The 17,958-nt window shown below is 38.9% G+C and overlaps 1 protein-coding gene across 3 annotated transcripts in view; it reads right to left on the bottom strand.

Annotated features, from left to right (window-relative positions):
• Nucleotides 1–17,958, bottom strand: part of RSU1 (Ras suppressor protein 1) — a 194,397-nt gene that overhangs the window by 147,805 nt on the left and 28,634 nt on the right. For 2 of the 3 annotated variants that reach the window (XM_073229240.1, XM_073229238.1), the window contains exon 3: nucleotides 6,610–6,660. The exons of the other annotated variant lie outside the window; for it this stretch is intronic. In XM_073229240.1, the coding sequence (XP_073085341.1) occupies nucleotides 6,610–6,660 (51 nt within the window). The remainder of the gene's footprint in view (nucleotides 1–6,609; nucleotides 6,661–17,958) is intronic. 3 annotated transcript variants of the gene reach the window in all.

Here is a 17,958-nt window from a genome sequence, read left to right as displayed (position 1 = left end):
GAGGTGGATGAGTCTGTTAACTAGCAGTTGGTTGGATCAGAGTGGGGCTTTGAACTAGTAAGCTGATGGGCAAAGACGGCCCAAAATAGGAAAGGCGTTCCCAAGGGTCGGTTGGAATTGAAAACAAATTCATATATATGTATGTGTTCCACTCAAGATTACAAATTCTTATTTAACAGAACGTAAATTTAAGCAGATATAACCATAAGAACATTTTAAAAAGCCATCAAGAATGAGATTCACAATGCATTACAAATTATCTTTTAAAGCTCTGTACAAATTTTCAGGAAACTTCTCCTTTTAGAAAGAGCATCAGTGTATCTACAGTGTGAATATACAAATGCCATCTTCCCCTACTCTGGGGTTTCCAAATCTGAGTTCCAAGCACTCCTCAAGAAGTCATGGGTGGTTTTACCAGAATCCGCCAATCTGTTGAAATTATAACCATTATGTACTTTTTTTCCTTATGGATCATGGACACAGCTTTCACCTTACTCTCAAAAAAAAAACCCAAAACCAAAACAGTAAGATATGAAATGTTAAGAACTGCTCTAATGGAACATATATACCTAAGCATTGCACCTCTTAGGTGCAACTGCCCCCACCTTTTTTCTCCACAGCCTGACACCATTCTGAAATTCTCACAATTGAAGTTGTTCCATTTAAAAGTGTACTGTGGAAGAACTAATGCCCTACACGTTAGTTAGCTTCCTCCCAGCACAGAGCAGGACTCCATGAAAAGGGCTTCTAGAATAGGTACATTTCAACTTGTGGTGCTAGCAAGGAAGGAATCAATGGATCGTGGTTGTCTCAGAGCTGAGGACACAATACCGTCATGAGCCAGCCTCTCCCAGTCCCCACACTGGCCTTGGATGGTGCTATGATCAGAGTCAAGAGATGCTTTCACGTGATGACCTTCCATGCAAACTTACAAAACTAAAAATAACAACAAACTCCCAACTACAGGCAACTTTTTTTTTAATGGGACCCTAACTGATGGTCCCATCCCTTAGATAATATTTAATTAATAGCTGTCAGATTCAAAAATACTATGTATATACATTTTCAAATCCAATCTTTCAAATGATGGCATGGTAACAAGCTGATAAATGGTCACTAATTTAAAAAATAAACTATTGATCAAAGCCTCTCTATTACAAATTAATTTATACTATGTTAAAATGCAAACAGCAACTTGTTTTGACAGTGTCACAAGATAAATTCATGACACAGAGATGATTTATTTTGCATATTCCCCCCATAGTTTAATTTCATACAAGCCATGCACAGGAACTTTTGCATAAGGCATGACAAAGAATCTATGCAAAAGGGACTAACTAGACACTTCAGAAGAGGAAGGTGTTGGAAGACTGGTGAAGGTCATTCTTATGAGTTGGGACAGTTAATTTTTCTCATTCATCTCAAAAATCTATTATGTCTGTAGAACAAGGCTTCAATTTATTATGCTTTTTAAAAATTGCTTAATTTTCTTCACTGTAATTAAACCTGCATATTTTGAGAATGCGGTATTTTTATGTGGAGCATGCTGCTTAATTCATTTATAATAAAACTGTGGCAACTATCCTACCAATATACAGATCTGCATAAAGTTTTAAAACATTATATTAACTTCTATGTATTTTTATCACATTTGACAAATTATGGAAATCACTGAAAGAAAAATCCTAGCATTTTTATTCACTATTATTTTGAATTCGTACATAAACTATATCTAATACGACACAGTCTGTTAAAAAATAAACATTTTGCCATAAAACTTTTTTTATGAGGTTTACTCTCTGCCCAGCTATTTCTGATACATTAAATGACAAGACCTGATCACATTAAGGTCTGAAGCTGCAAACAAAACTGCTAATACCTCAAGAAAAGGTTTTATATGACAGTTCAAAATATAGAGCTCAACAATTACCTTCAGAGACCTACACTTAGGAAATATTTACAGAGTTGGCTTCTCAGTGTTTGCGCAGAGCCAAAGATATCCTTTGTATTTACTGCATGATGAGTGCTTCATCCTTAGCTTACATGGCTAACCAAATGAAAAGTACTGATATCATATTTAAGGTGCTAACAATATCTTTATATGGGTTTTTTTTTGTAAGAATAAAATTAGTTTTAAAATTGAGAAACTTCACTTTAAAAAATTAATGCCTAGAATTTGTTTAATCACTGATGCAGAATATAATTCACTTCATAATGCATAGTATTCTTCCCTACACAATGACATTTAGTAGAAGGATCAATATAAATATGCAAAAAAAGCATATTTTCTTGAGTTTTACACAGTTACTTTTGGGTTAAAATCTGGTTACATACATACATATTTTCAACTTTCTACCACTGCGGGGTGGGGAGGAAATCCCAGATATATCCAATACAAAATACTGAAGAGGGCAATCAGATTCTTCCAATGTAAAGATATTAGAAGAGAAGAAAACTTTCTAACTCAAGAAAATACCCATAATAAACCCTAAAAAAACAGGAGCAAAGCAGAAAAATTACATACCTCCTTATAGAAGGATCTAACTTATTGTGGTAAACTGAATTATGTAAATGACAATAGCAACATGCCCTGTTGGACAGAACAGATAGTTTGCAAAAATTTTCATCTAATTACACAAATTTGGTTTTTAATCTTTAGGCAAAAGACCTGGGGGGAAAATACATGTCTCAACAGTGACCTCTAGTGGACAAGTGTTAAAATGGCGTCTCAAAAGAACTTCAGGGCTTGAAACAAGGAGAAAACCATTTACAAAGCTAACACTTCTAAAAAAACACCACAAAAAATAGGGATCAGATTAAGGAGCCTACTGAAAAGACTCAGCTAACATTGGCTTAAAACAGGGTAATCACAAAGGCAGGGGGCAGAGGAGGAGGGCAGAGACATAGGTACACAGGCTTTGGGATAATCGCTACATTCCCTTCTTGCCAAACACTGAGAGCAAGCAAACCCTTGGAGACATCAGCTCAGTCTGCTAGGACTTGGCACAACTCATCACCTATGAATCCATTCATCAACCAGTACTGAGTTCCTATTTCTTTTTCCCCATGCCTTTGGTAGTTTCGTGAGGTGGGAATATGAAATAGCTTCAGACAGAGCTCCTAACCTCAAGAAACTGAAGATATAACTATATGAAGAAATTGGCCAATAACGTGAGACCTTAAATATATAAAACTAACCTTAAGTGAAAGAGTAACAGGCCTGAAGCTGTGACCCCTCGAACAATACAAGTATGCTTTATGCAGAAGTGAAACAGCTCAGCCCATGAAGTGCTGAGGAAGCAGCATCGCAGGCTGGTCACATCCCAGCTTTCTCTACCTGCGCATTTGGGGGTGCACCTGGGCACTGCGGCCACAGGACGCCACTCCTTAACTATGAAAGGTTCCGAGAGACTATACAGATGATGGGGACGTCAGTTCCCACCACATAAGGTGATGTTTCTTGAGAGCATTCAGTCTAGCACGTCTGAAGTGAGCTCGTAATGAGTCAGGAACAGAAGTCTGCGGTGGCCCCGTCTACAGTTCCCTGCGCCAGAGAACCCTGATGAAGCAGTCCAGTTTCCACACTGAGCACTTCACCCCCAGCCAGCTATCTCCTCTTAGGCCCTGCCACCCAGCACTCGTCCTTCCACCAACCCTGCTCTGTGGGGAGGATTGGGAAACCATGACGTGCACTGCTGCAGGCATTAAACAAGAATGACGAAAGGCCCCTGCTTTCAAGACAGCTTAAGATCTATTTGGAGAGACAGAAGCAACCTGAAGCAAGAGAAGAACAAGTTAGCACTACACTAGTGCTGAGAGTCTGTGAACAACAGGAGCCTGGGTGGAAAGAGCTCCAGTTGGCCAGGGCACTCAGGGTCCTCCAGGAGAGGACAGGGGGAGGGTGGTGAGGCTGCAGCAGAGCAGAAGGGAGGAGGTGCAGAGCAGGCCCAGGCATGGGGAGACTGATGTACAGCAGCTGGTGGCAAGGAGAGGCCAGCTATGAGGCACGGGGTCAGATCAGGGCAGGTTCTGCAAGGCAGGGAATCACAGCACCTTCTCCCAAATGTGTGTAGCATTGCAGGGAAACTGGTGGCAGAGCCACAGCCCTGCTCTGAGACCATTCCCACTGGGCCAGGAAGAACCCGGTGAGGTTTGCAGAGAGCACCAGTCACAGTCACAAAGAGGCAGAGGAAAAACTTCACCTGCTGCTCAGCCTCCGTCTCCTTACATGCATTCTGGACAGTCAGGTAGGCAGGGAAGTTGCTGCAGTGGGAGCACCTCTCACCATCTGCACCAAAACCTGCCCATCCACGCTGCCCCCAGCCCCCAGGTTTAAATTCAACAATGTCACCATGACAATGAGGATTGCAAACAGCGATTAGCTTGGCAATTCTGAAATACTTTTTATGAACTCTAATACAAAAAACTTCAATAGTTTCTGCCCACAGAATCTTGGGGACTAAAGGCTCATCAGACTGCTCTCAGCTTCTTCCTGGCCTCCCTTGAACTGTCCTGAGTGGCCTGTCCATATCAGACCACCCACGGGGAGAGGACGTCAGCTTCGTGCCACATTGTCCTGATGGCCCCACAGATATTGACTTGAGTGGAGTCAAACAGTGGCCCCAAGTCAGGTCCCCGTTTGAGTAAGCCAGTCATTCAGTCCATGAGTACATAGCAGAGATGTCATAGAACAGTGTAGTTGGCGTACTAACTATGAGAAAAACAAATACATTTGCAAGATAAAAGCAGAACTGAGGGGTTTATTTTTGGAGTCCCAGTGGTTTTAATGCAGCTGTCAGCCAGCCCCTATTAAAACCACAAAAAGTGAAAGACACTGATAACACTAAAAAGTGACAGGACGGTGTGCTCCACCACATACATTTAATGCATATTTATATTTCCATCAAAGGACATGTTTACTATAAATGCTCGAAAAATCATAGCAGAGTTCTTCATTTAAATGCCAGAAAAATAGTAAAATATGTTAATCTGACCTTAGTGGGACAGTTTGTGTGTCACCGACACTATTCACAATAGCTTGACACAGAGTTTACCAAGACGATTAATTAGAGTTTACTGGATTAGGTCGAAAGTGTCTCAAATGGCATGGGGCAGGGGGTCGGGGACAAGGAAAGAAGAAATATGACTTCCATTCACAGTCAGTCTCTGTAACAGCAGACACAATTTAACTCCTTGTTTATGACTAAATTAATTTCATATGCCTAGAGAAAGAAACTGACCCACTGATTCCTGAGGTTCCTATACTTGTGAACATGTAAAAAGACAGAAACTACAACTATCTGGAAGGTTTTTAAAGAATAATTAATGATGTAATGGGAATAAAACATGCTTTGCTTTCTTGTGTAAATATTAACTGTTTTCACTCGAATGATGATGCAGACCTAACAATGGTAAGCCTGGCCATTAAATATTTTTATGAACTAAGCAATAGAGAGCTTCAGGAATTTCTGCTCACAGAATCCTGGGGAATTAAGGGATCATGCAATCCACCCTTCCAAATTGCAAATCTTCTCTGAACCTGGGATTATGGTCTTGGTGGACACCAGGATCATTTGCTACAAAAACCATGAAACTGGCAATAAATTACCTATTACAAACATGGTGACATTTGACTCGAAGCCCCCACTTTCAGCTTCTGTGCCCACCACTATGCAAACATGACAATTGTGCTACTCCGCTTTGCATTACAAATGTGCTTTTTGCTAAAAATGAACCAATCTGCTTGTTTCCTGCACACAAGGGGCCCCAAATGCCGCTCTTAATTCTCAATAATCAACACCTTTGTGGCATTGCTTAAAGCAGTACATAATGCACACATACACAAACTCATGACACAAATCCCACAACGTGACATTCTGCTCAATTTCACTGGGCTTGGAAAGCACCCTAACAAATTCTTACCACATGATGAGAAAATCATTCAAGTCTGCAGGAAATATGGCAAGCGCAAAGAAGTGACAGTTAGGAGTGAGAAAGGAGAGCCAGTCCCTGTCATTAAAATCTTTGAAGCCACAGCTCTAAGAATAAGATGGACCATTATCTTTCACATAAGATACTCCTATATAAATAGACACTAATTCTACCATATGTTAACCATACAACGAGCCACCAATGCCCCAGACTTGAGGATCTGAAAACTGAGAATGCAAATTTATATACTTTATACAACTTAATCAGTTCTTCCCGTGTCAATTGGGGAGGGAAATTTTATCAATATTTAAATATTCCCCCTTTGAGGAGGAAGTATAAATAAAAGCCAGTAACTCTCATTCAAATATTTTTTGGTCTTTTTTTGCTGAGATACTAACTAATGGTATGGCAGGTCAGGTCACTGTGGCATTCACCATCCTTGAATGGGGCTATTTCCAGAGAAACAATGCTATTTTCTTTTTTCAGTTTCCACACACAATAGGAAAGAATCCAGAAAAATACAGAAGACCATGTGCTCATAGTGTCACCAAAATAAATTTTAGGTTCCCCAAAATAACCATCTGTTATTAGTATCTTTAAAGGAAACAACAGAATCAGCAATATGACAGTATTACCTACAAGTCAGACATTGTGTAACACATGATCAAGTTAACTCACTTGTTAGCTTGTTGTGGCTCAGGACCAGTTGTGTGATGTGGGATAAGGAGACTGTAGAAGAAAAAAAGAAAAAAATCATGCAATCAGTAAATGTACTGAAATGATGCCAACACTCCTACAAGGTAAAGTGCTTAATTGTTTTCACAGGTTCAAATGTTACCACTCAGAAAAATAAAAGCAAGGATTCATATAACCTGTCTGTTAAATCAAATTAAGAAAAGTCATGCATTAGTGTTGTAATTAGTACGGCAAGTTGGAACTAATGAGATCAATGTCTCAGGATCAAACCTGACAAGGTCCAGTCAGCTTTGCTTGCAGACCGGGTCCTGGTCTAGCCTGAGTGATCCTGATCCACCTCAGTAACCTGAGCCAGTCACAGGAATGGGCGGAGGGTGGGAGACGCACAAGTGCACACCTGTGCTGCAAAAGTCATCATATCAAGAGGGGAAGACCATGTCACAGAAACCTGCAGCACGTTACTTCATCTATGCCCACTGCCAACCCAGAAATTCTTCTGCACACTATCAGATGATCAGAAAAAAAATCTTCTTTTCCTCTCAAAATATTTTGGTTGATGTTTCAAAGCACCTGCTGATTGTTTGGCAGTTTTAAACATTATCTTGGAGGTTTAATCTGCCAAACAAGATTACATTTGCTTAAACTATGGTTTTCCCAACTATTAAGAAAAGAAATACACACAGACCCACCAAAAAAGAAAAAAGAAAAAGAAACCCAGAGAAAAAGTGACCTGCCTTCCATTTTGGGTTCTAAAACTTCACTTTATGATGATACATATATATATATGTGCAATATAATTATATAATATATAATGATATATTAGTTAAGAACAGATCTAGACATTTTTCCAATATTCATTCTGTAACAACATTAATGCAGTAGTTTTCTCCTTATGAGGGTAAGAAGACAAAAATTTTCTGATGAAAGGTCTCAGTACTAGAGCCCAGCATGCTAAGAAGAAAATGTGTATGCATCCTTCTTGACCACAACTTTTGAGTATTTTTCTTTTTTCTCTCAACTGTCAAAGTCATAGAAGAGCTCGACATACAGTACAAAGGCCTGTTTTCCTGCTCTGAGCCATTTGAGATGAAGCTGCTGGCCTAATGGCCCATAAACTGAGGATGTTCCTACAAAGAGACTCTCCTGCCTAATTACAACACAGCCATCAAAGTCATAACCTTAACATGACACACCACAACCAGCTAACCCCTGGCACTCATCCAAGTTGCACCAACTGTCCCAATCATTTCTGTTATAAAAAGGATCCACATTGCTTGTAGCTACTAGGTCTCTCCAAGTCACCTTTAATACTAGAGTTTCTCTCCTTGACTTTCACAAACTTGGCAACTGTGAAACCTGCAGGCCAAATCACTTTGTATTATGTCCTCCCCTGTGGATTTGTCACTTGTGTGTTCTTGATTACATTTAGGTTAAGCATCTCTCACAGGAATATAGAAGAAACGCTGTTCACATTGCATCCTCTCAGGTGGCACATGGTTTCAATCAGTCCCATCACAGATGAGCTTACCTTGATCACTTATATTTTGCCAGGCTTCTCCTAAACAAATTTATTCTTTTCCACTTTGTAATGAGTATTTTTGGGGGAGTTACCTTGAAATTCACAAATATCCTGTCCACACGTATTCCATGGTCTCCAACCAGGGTTATTTTGAGCTCACACAACATTTGGCAACATTTGGAGATTTTTTTTTTGCTAACCATTAGGGCAGCTAGAAAAGCTAAGCTTGCGCAAGTTCTCACATTATCTTCTCACCAGACAGATCTTCCTACCAGCCAGCAAGAGTCTACAGCAGCTGCCCCTAACAGGAAGCGGCCAGGGGTGCCGCTACGCATCCTACAAGCATCCTACAACCCGCGAAGCAGCCAGCCCACCACAGAATCTTCCTCCTTTAAAAGGTCAACAGTGTTGCTGCTGAGAGCTGCAATCTGTTTATTTGTACTTATTTGTATGGCTTTGTGGTTTTCTGTTTAGTCAACAGGTTACAATCTATCATTACTATTTAGGCCGCTGTAAAAATTGTCCTGATTTGGCCTGTGGGAGCCTGTCCAAGCTGGCTGCTAAAGTCCTTGGGTCTTGTCTCCATGCGCTTTTTGGCCCATCAAGATATGCAAGTTCATCTTGTACTTTTTCTGCTACAGCCCTAAAATTATGATTTTTCTAATGAGTTCTGCTAACTATTACTGGAAAATTATATTCATGAGCCAAAATCTGGATCTGGATGTCAACTGTGCTCATTGGTATTTGGGGGTTCATTATTCTCAGCCCCTCTGAGTGCACAGAGCTAGCGCACACACACACAAACACACACACACCCCTACCTGTATGTTTTTTTTAATCACCAAATGTACAACACAGCAGTTCAACAAACCCCTCTCACTCCCCACCCGTTGGGCTTGGTAACCACTAGTAGTCACTTCTCAGTGTCTATGACTCTAATGCTGTTTTGTTCCTTCTATTTTGCCTTTTTGCTTTGTTTTGAGTATCGTCCAACTTTATTTTGAACGATTTTGGTATGCATGTATAGTGGTACCTCATTGTGGTTTTAACTTGCATTTTCTTAATAACCATCGCTATTGAAAGCCTTTTCCATTTTTTTTTTGTAATTATCACTATTATTTTTTGGTATCATTAATACATAATCACATGAACAACACTGTGGTTACTAGGTTACCCCATTATGAAACCCACACCACATACCCATTACAGTCACTTTCCATCAGCGTATTAAGATGCTATACAGTCATACTTATCTTCTCTGTGCTATACTGCCTTCCCCGAGCCCCCCCCCAACTACAAATGTGTGCTAATTATGATGCCCCTAATTCCCTTCTCTCTCCCTTCCCACATATCCTCCCCAGTCCCTTTACCTTTCATAATTGTTAGTCCATTCTTAAGTTCTGTAACACTGCTGCTGTTTTGTTCCTTCAGTTTTGCTTTGTTCTTATGTGCCACAGATGAGTGAAATCAGTTGGTATTTCTCCAGTTATCTTTCTCCACCTGGCTTATTTCACTGAGAGTAATACCCTCTAGCTCCATCCATGTTGTTGCAAATGGTAGGATTTGTTTTCTTCTATGGCTGAATAATATTCCATTGTGTATATGTACCACATCTTCTTTATCCATTCATCTACTCATGGTCACTTAGGTTGCTTCCATTTCTCGGCTATTGTAAATAGTGCTGTGATAAACATAGGGGTGCATGTGTCTTTTTCAAACTGGGCTGCTGCATTCTTAGGGTAAATTCCTAGAAGTGGAATTCCTGGGTCAAATGGTATTTCTATTTTGAGTTTTTTGAGGAACCTCCATGCTGCTTTCCACAATGGTTCAACTAATTTACATTCCCACCAGCAGTGTAGGAGGGGTCCCCTTTCTCCATATCCTCGCCAGCATTTGTTGTACCTACTCTTTTCTATGTTGGCCATCCTAACCGGTGTGAGGTGATATCTCATTGTGGTTTTAATTTGCATTTCCCTAACAATGAGCATTGTGGAGCATTTTTTCATGTGACTGTTGGCAATCTGAATTTCTTCTTTGGAGAAGTGTCTGTTCATATCCTCTGTGCATTTTTTAATCGGATTATTTGCTTTTTGGGTGTTGAGGCATCAAAATTCTTTATATATTTTGGATGTTAAACCCTTGTCAGATATGTCACTTACAAATATATTCTCCCATACTGTAAGATGCCTTTGTGTTCTGCTGATGGTGTCCTTTGCTGTACAGCTTTTTTAGCTTGATGTCATTCCATTCATTCATTTTTTATTTTGTTTCCCTTGCCCGAGGAGATGCTTTCAGGAAAAAGTTACTCGTTTTTATATTCAAGAGATTTTTGCCTATTTTTTTCCTAAGAGTTTTGTGGTTTCATGATTTACATTCTGAGCTCTGATTCATTTTGAGTTTACTTTTGTGTATGGGATTAGAAAATAATCCAGTTTCATTTTCTTGCATATAGCTGCCCAATTTTGCCAACATGAGTTACAGAAGAGGCTGTTATTTCCCCATTGTATATCCATGGCTCCTTTATCATATATTGTATATCCATGGCTCCTTTATCATGTATGTCTGGGTTTATATCTGGACTCACTAATCTGTTCCATTGGTCTATGGGTCTGTTCTTGTGCCAGTACCAAACTGTCTTGATTACTGTGGCTTTGTAGTAGACCTTCAAGTTGGGGAGTGTAATCCCCCCATTTAATTCTAACTTCTCAGGATTGCTTTGGCTATTCGGGATCTTTTGTGGTTCCATATGAATTTTAGAACTATTTGCTCTAGTTTGCTGAAGAATGCTGTTGGTACTTGGATAGGGATTGCATTGAATCTGTAGATTGCTTTAGGCAGGATGGCCATTTTTACAATATGAATTCTTCCTATCCATGTGCACAGGATGTGTTTCCATTTATTGGTATCTTCTTTAATTTCTCTCATGAGTGTCTTGCAGTTTTCAGAGTATAGGTCTTTCACTTCCTTAGTTAGGTTTATTCCTAGATATTTTATTCATTTTGATGCAACAGTGAATGGAATTGTTTACATGATTGCTCTCTCTGCTAATTCATCATTAAGAGTACAGGATTGCAACAGATTTCTGTGTATTAATTTTGTATCCCACAACTTTGCTGAATTCAGATATTAGATCTAGTAGTTTTGGAGTGGATTTTTTGGGTTTTTTATGTACAATATCATGTCATATGAAAACAGGGCCAGTTTAACTTCATCCTTGCCAATCTGTATGCTTTTTATTTCTTTGTGCTGTCTGATTGCCATCATGAAGACCTCCAACTGTGTTGAATAAAAGTGGGGAGAGTGGGCATCCTTGTCTTGTTTCCGATCTTAAAGGAAAAGCTTTCAGCTTATGGCTGTTAAGTATGATGTTGGCTGTGGGTTTGTCATATATGGCCTTTATTATGTTGAGGTACTTGCCCTCTATACACATTTCATTGAGAGTTTTTATCATGAATGGATGTTGAATTTTGTCAAATGCTTTTTCAGCATCTATGGAGATGATCGTGTGGTTTTTGTCCTTTTTTGTTGATATGGTGGATGATGTTGATGGATTTTCGAATGTTGTACCATCCTTGCATCCCTGGAATAAATCTTACTTGATGATGATGGATGATCTTTTTGATGTATTTTTTAATTCGGTTTGCTAATATTTTGTTGAGTATTTTTGCATCTTTGCTCATCAGAGATATTGGTCTGTAAGTTTCTTTTTTTCTGGTGTCTTTGCCTGGTTTTGGTATTAGAGTGATGATGGCCTCACAGAATGGGTTTGGGAGTATTCCCTCCTCTTCTACTTTTTGGAAGACTTAAAGGAGGATGGGTATTAGGTCTTCACTATATGTTTGATAAAATTCAGTGGTGAATTGGTACTGGCACAAGAACAGACCCACAGACCAGTGGAACAAAATAGAGAGTCCGGATATTAATGCAAATATATGGAGTCAATTAATATATGATAAAGGAGCCATGGATAAAAACACCTCTTCAACAGCTGGTGTTGGAAAAACCTGAATTTAAGTCATGAAACCATAAAACTCTTAGAAAAAAACATAGGCAAAAAACTCTAGGACATAAACATGAGCAACTTCTTCATGAACATATCCTTGAACATAAACATGAGCAACCTCTTCATGAACATATCTCCCTGGGCAATGGAAACAAAAGCAAAAATGAACAAGTGGGACTATACCAAGCTGAAAAGCTTCTGTACATCAAGGGACACCATCAGTAGAACAAAAAGACATACAATATGGGAGAATATATTCATAAATGACATATCCGATAAAGGGCTGACATTCAAAATATACAAAGAGCTCATGCTCCTCAACAAACAAAAAGCAAATAATCCAACTAAAAAATGGACAGGATCTGAACAAACACTTCTCCTAAGAAGAAATTCAGATCACCAACAGACACATAAAAAGATGCTCCACATCACTAATCATCAGAGAAATGCACATTAAAACCACAATGAGATATCACCTTACACTAGTAAGGATGGCCAACATCCAAAAGACAAACAACAAATGTTAACAAGAATGTGGAGAAAGGGGAACCCTCCTACACTGCTGGTGGGAATGTAAATTAGTTCAACCATTGTAGAAAGCAGTATGGAGATTCCTCAAAAAACTAAAACTAGAAATACCATTTGACCCAGGAATTCCACTTCTAGGAATTTACCCTAAGAATGCAGCAGCCCAGTTTGAAAAAGACAGATGCACCCCTATGTTTATTGCAGCACTACTTACAATAGTCAAGAAATGGAAGCAGCCTAAGTGTCCATCAGTAGATGAATAGATAAAGAAGATGTGATACATATACACAACGCAATATTATTCAGCCATAAGAAGAAAACAAATCCTACCATTTGCAACATGGATGGAGCTAGAGGAAATTATGCTCAGTGAAATAAGCAAGGCAGAAAAAGACAAGAATCAAATGATTTCACTCGTATGTGGAGTATAAGAACAAAGAAAAAAACTGAAGGAACAAAATTGCAGCAGACTCACAGAACCCAAGAATGGACTAACAGTTATCAAAGGGAAAGGGACTGGGGAGGACGGGTGGAGAGGGAGGGACAAGAGGGAAAAGGGGGCATTACGATTAGCAGACATAATGTAGGGGGTGCACGGGGAAGGTAGTACAACACAGAGAAGACAAGTAGTGATTCTATAGCATCTTACTACACTGATGGACAGTGACTGTAATAGGGTATGTGGTGGGGACTTGATGATGGGGGGCAGCTCGTAACCATAATGTTGCTCATGTAATTTCAGATTAATGATACCAAAAAAAAAATTCCGTGGTAAAGCCGTCTGGTCCCGGAATTTTCTTCTTTGGTAGTTTTTTAATTACCAGTTCAATTTCCTTGCTGGTAATTGGTCTGTTTAGATTTTATGTTTCTTCCTGGGTCAGCCTTGGAAGGTTGTATTTTTCTAGAAAGTTGTCCATTTCTTCTAGGTTATCCAGTTTGTTAGCATATAATTTTTCATAATATTCCCTCATAATTCTTTGTATTTCTGTGGTATCTGTAGTAATTTTTACTTTCTCATTTCTGATTCTGTTTGTGCGTGTAGAGTCTTTTTTTCTTGACAAGTCTGGCTAGGGGTTTAGCTATTTTGTTTATTTTCTCGAAGAACTAGCTCCTGCTTAAATTGATTCTACTGTTTTATTCTTCTCAATTTTATTTATTTCTGCTCTAATCTTTATTATACCCCTCCTTTTACTGACTTTGGGCCTCATTTATTCTTCTTTTTTTCTAGTTTTGTTAATTGTGAGTTTAGACTGCTCAAACGGGATTGTTCTTCTTTCCTGAGCTAGGCCTGTATTGCAATATGCTTCCCTCTTAGCACAGCCTTTGCTGCATCCCACATATTTTGCAGTGTTGAGTTATTGTTCTCATTAGTCTCCCTATATTGCTTGATCTCTGTTTTTATTTGGCCATTGATCCACTGATTATTTAGGAGCATGTTGTTAAGCCTCAATGTGTTCGAGGGCTTTTTCATTTTCTTTGCATAATTTATTTCTAGTTTCATACATTTGTGGTCTGAAAAGATGAGTGGTACAATTTCAATCTTTCTGAATTTACAGAGACTCTTTTTGTGGCCTATTATATGTTCTGTTCTTGACAATATTCCATGGGCACTTGAGTAGAATGTGTATCCTGTTGTCTTTGGATGGAGTGTTCTGTAGATGTCCATTAGGTCCATCTGTTCTAATACGTTGTTCAGTGCCTCTGTCTCCTTATTTTACATCTGTTTGATCTGTCCTTTGGAGTGAGTTGTGTGTTGAAGTGGCCTAAAATGAATGCACTGCATTCTATTTCCCCCTTTAACTCTGTTAGTATTTGTTTCACATATGTAGGTGATCCTGTGTTGTGTGCACAGACATTTATAATGGTTATACCCTCTTGTTGGACTGACCCCTTTATGATTATGTAATGTCCTTCTTTGTCTCTTGTGACTTTCTTTGTTTTGAAGTCTATTTTGTCTGATACAAGTACTGCAACACCTGCTTTTTTCTTCCTATTAGTTGCATGAAATATCTTTTTCCATCCCTTTATTTTCAGTCTGTGTATGTCTTTCAGTTTGAAGTGAGTTTCTTATAGGCAGCATATAGATGGATCTTGTTTTTTTATCCATTCAGTGACTCTATGTCTTTTGATTGGTACATCCAGACCATTTACATTTAGGGTGATAATTGATAGGTATGTACTTATTGCCACTGCAGGCTTTAGATCCATGGTTACCAAAGATTCGAGGGTAATTCCCTTACTATCTAACAGTCTAATTTAATTCACTTAGTATGCTATTACAAATACAACCTTAAGGTTTTGTTTTTCCTCCCTTCTCTTCCTCCTCTATTCTTTACGTATTAGGTATTATATTCTGTACTCTTTGTCAATTCCTTGATTGACTTTGGGGGTAGTTGATTTGATTTTGCATCTGTTCTATAATTAATTGTTCTACTTTCTTTGCTGTGGTTTTATTTCCCCTGGTGACATCTATTTAGCTTTAGGAACACTTTCATCTATAGCAGTCCCTCCAAAATGCACTGCAGAGGTGGTTTGTTGGAGGTAAATTCTCTCAGCTTTTGCTTATCTGGAAATTGTTTAATCCCTCCTTCAAATTTAAATTATAATCTTTCCGGATAGAGTATTCTTGGTTTGAGGCCCTTCTGCTTCACCGCATTAAATATATCATGCCACTCTCTTCTGACCTGTAAACTTTCTGTTGAGAAGTCTGATGACAGCCTGATGGGTTTTCCTTTGTATATTTTTTCTTTCTCTACCTGCTTTTAAAAGTCTGTTCTTATCCTTGATCTTTGCCATTTTAATTAGTATATGTCTTGGTGTTGTCTTCCTTGGGTCCCTTGTGTTGGGAGATCTGTGCACATGCAAGTTCTCAGAGATTGTCTCCTTCCCCAGACTGGCCAAGTTCTCAGCAATTACCTCCTCAAAGACACTTTCTATCCCTTTCTCTCTCTTCTTCTTCTAGTACCCCTACAGTGTGAATATTGTTCCATTTGGATTGGTCACACAGTTCTCTCAATATTCTTTCATTCTTAGAGTTCCTTTTTCTCTCTGTACCTCAGCCTCTTTGTATTCCTCTTCTCTAGTTTCTATTCCATTTACCAACTCTTCTACTACTTCTAATCTGCTTTTAAATCCCTCCATTGTATGTTTCATTTCAGGTATAGAATTTCTTTTTTTTTTTTTTTTTTTTTTTTAGATTACTTGTTTATTTTTTTTTTTTTTTTTTTTTTTTTTTTTTTTTTTTTTTTTTGAGAAGGCATCTCTCATATTTATTGATCAAATGGTTGTTAACAACAATAAAATTCAGTATAGGGGGGTCAATGCTCAATGTACAATCATTAATCCATCTCAAGCCTAATTCTCGTCAGTCTCCAATCTTCTGAAGCATAACGAACAAGTTCTTACATGGTGAACGAATTCTTACAGAGTGAATAAATTCTTACATGGTGAACAGTACAAGGGCAGTCATCACAGAAACTTTCGGTTTTGATCATGCAATATGACCTATAAACCATCAGGTCAAATATGAATATTCATTTGATTTTTGTACTTGATTTATATGTTGATCCCACATTTCTCCTATTATTATTATTATTTTTATTTTTAATAAAATGCTGAAGTGGTAGGTAGATGCAAGATAAAGGTAGAAAACATAGTTTAGTGCTGTAAGAAGGCAAATGTAGATGATCAGATGATCAGGTGTGTGCCTATGGACTAAGTATTAATCCAGGCTAGACAAGGGCAGCAAGACATCCACGGATGCAGAAGATTTCTCTCAAAGCAGGGGGGGTGAGGTTCTGAGCCTCACCTCTGTTGACCCCCAAATTCTCACCTGATGGCCCCCCTGCGACTGTGCCTGTCTTAGGTTGTTCCTCCCTTGAGGAATCTTACCCGTCTCTGGCTAACCAGTCATCTTCCGGGGCCATACAGGGAAATGTAAAGTTGGTAAGTGAGAGAGAAGCCATATTGTTTGCAAAGGTTAGCTTTTTACTTCTTTGCAGATTTATGCCCTGTGGCTTCTATGCCCAGCACTTGTCTCGAGGTATCTTTACCACCTGGAGGAATTATGATACTCGGTAAATTCGATATGAGGCACGAATTCTATTTAAAGTTTGTAATTAGGAAGGAAGAAGAAAAGCTATAGATGTAGCATATGAAGGAAACTTGGGAGGATTGATTATTTCTTTGACATATCTTCTTGTAGAGTACCTTAAGTATGTATAGGTTTTAAACTACTAACTAATTTGCACACACATATTGACATAATAGGAATACGGTGACATAAACAAAGCAAATCTATAATTACCAGCCATCTCCAGTGAAGCCAAGAAAACCATTTAGGCACCCTAGGCATTTGTGAAAATTTATCTATGATATGATGGATATTTTCCAACTGTACTTGAACCATCAGACAAATTAAAGCAGCCCATTTCTGGGATCTGTTCACATCCCATATGTTCTTTTAACCATAGATAGTCTATAGTCATGAGATTTTGGGGTGCTACAACTTGCACCCCTCCCAACTCCTGGTTGAGTTCCAACAGTACAGATCCAGTCAAATTCGTTGTCTCACTGTATGCACATGCCAGCCTAGACATCTCCCTCCTCCTTCTTATGGCAAGTCCAGGAGACGGTGGGCTGGATGCAGCCACAACCACAGCATCGTCCGGATCCCTGTGGAGGCTTTTTGATGATCATCCCCCGGCACGAGTCCTCCAGAGAGTGCTGATGCCGGAAGCTCCTCCTCATATCGTATCTTAGTTCATTTTCTGGGTATCCAAGCTAGGCCTTGATCTTCTGCGTAGAGACAAACAGACCCTTTGCCCACACTTTGACATGCCCTCTATACCACTGTGCAGAACTCATTGGAGGTCAGCACACAGTAACTGCTTTTTTTTTTTTTTTTTTAATTAAGAGAAAGGAATATTATCAGAAAAGAGTACCTCCATAGCTGATCATCTGACACCCTTTAAGTGATCAACATTAAGGATATTTAAAGCATGCGTTGATCTTTGATTTACCAATAGTTTTATCCTGTTAAGGAGTAATCCCCCTTTTCTTTCTTTCTTTCTTTTTTTTTTTTTTTTTTTAAATTTTTAATCTACACTTACCTGAAGAATACTATGTTTACTATGCTCTCCCCTATATCAGGTCCCCCCTAACAACCACATTACGGTTACTGTCCATCAGCTTAGCAAAATGTTGTAGAGTCACTACTTGTCCTCTCTGTGTTGTGCAGCCCACCCTCCCCTTTCTCCCTCCCCCCCATGCATGCTAATCT

The sequence above is a fragment of the Manis javanica genome, chromosome 2, assembly GCF_040802235.1.
Source record: "Manis javanica isolate MJ-LG chromosome 2, MJ_LKY, whole genome shotgun sequence".
NCBI lineage: Eukaryota > Metazoa > Chordata > Mammalia > Pholidota > Manidae > Manis > Manis javanica.
The sequence above is the reverse complement of the archived record's forward strand: the minus strand, read 5'-3'. Positions and strand labels throughout refer to the sequence as shown.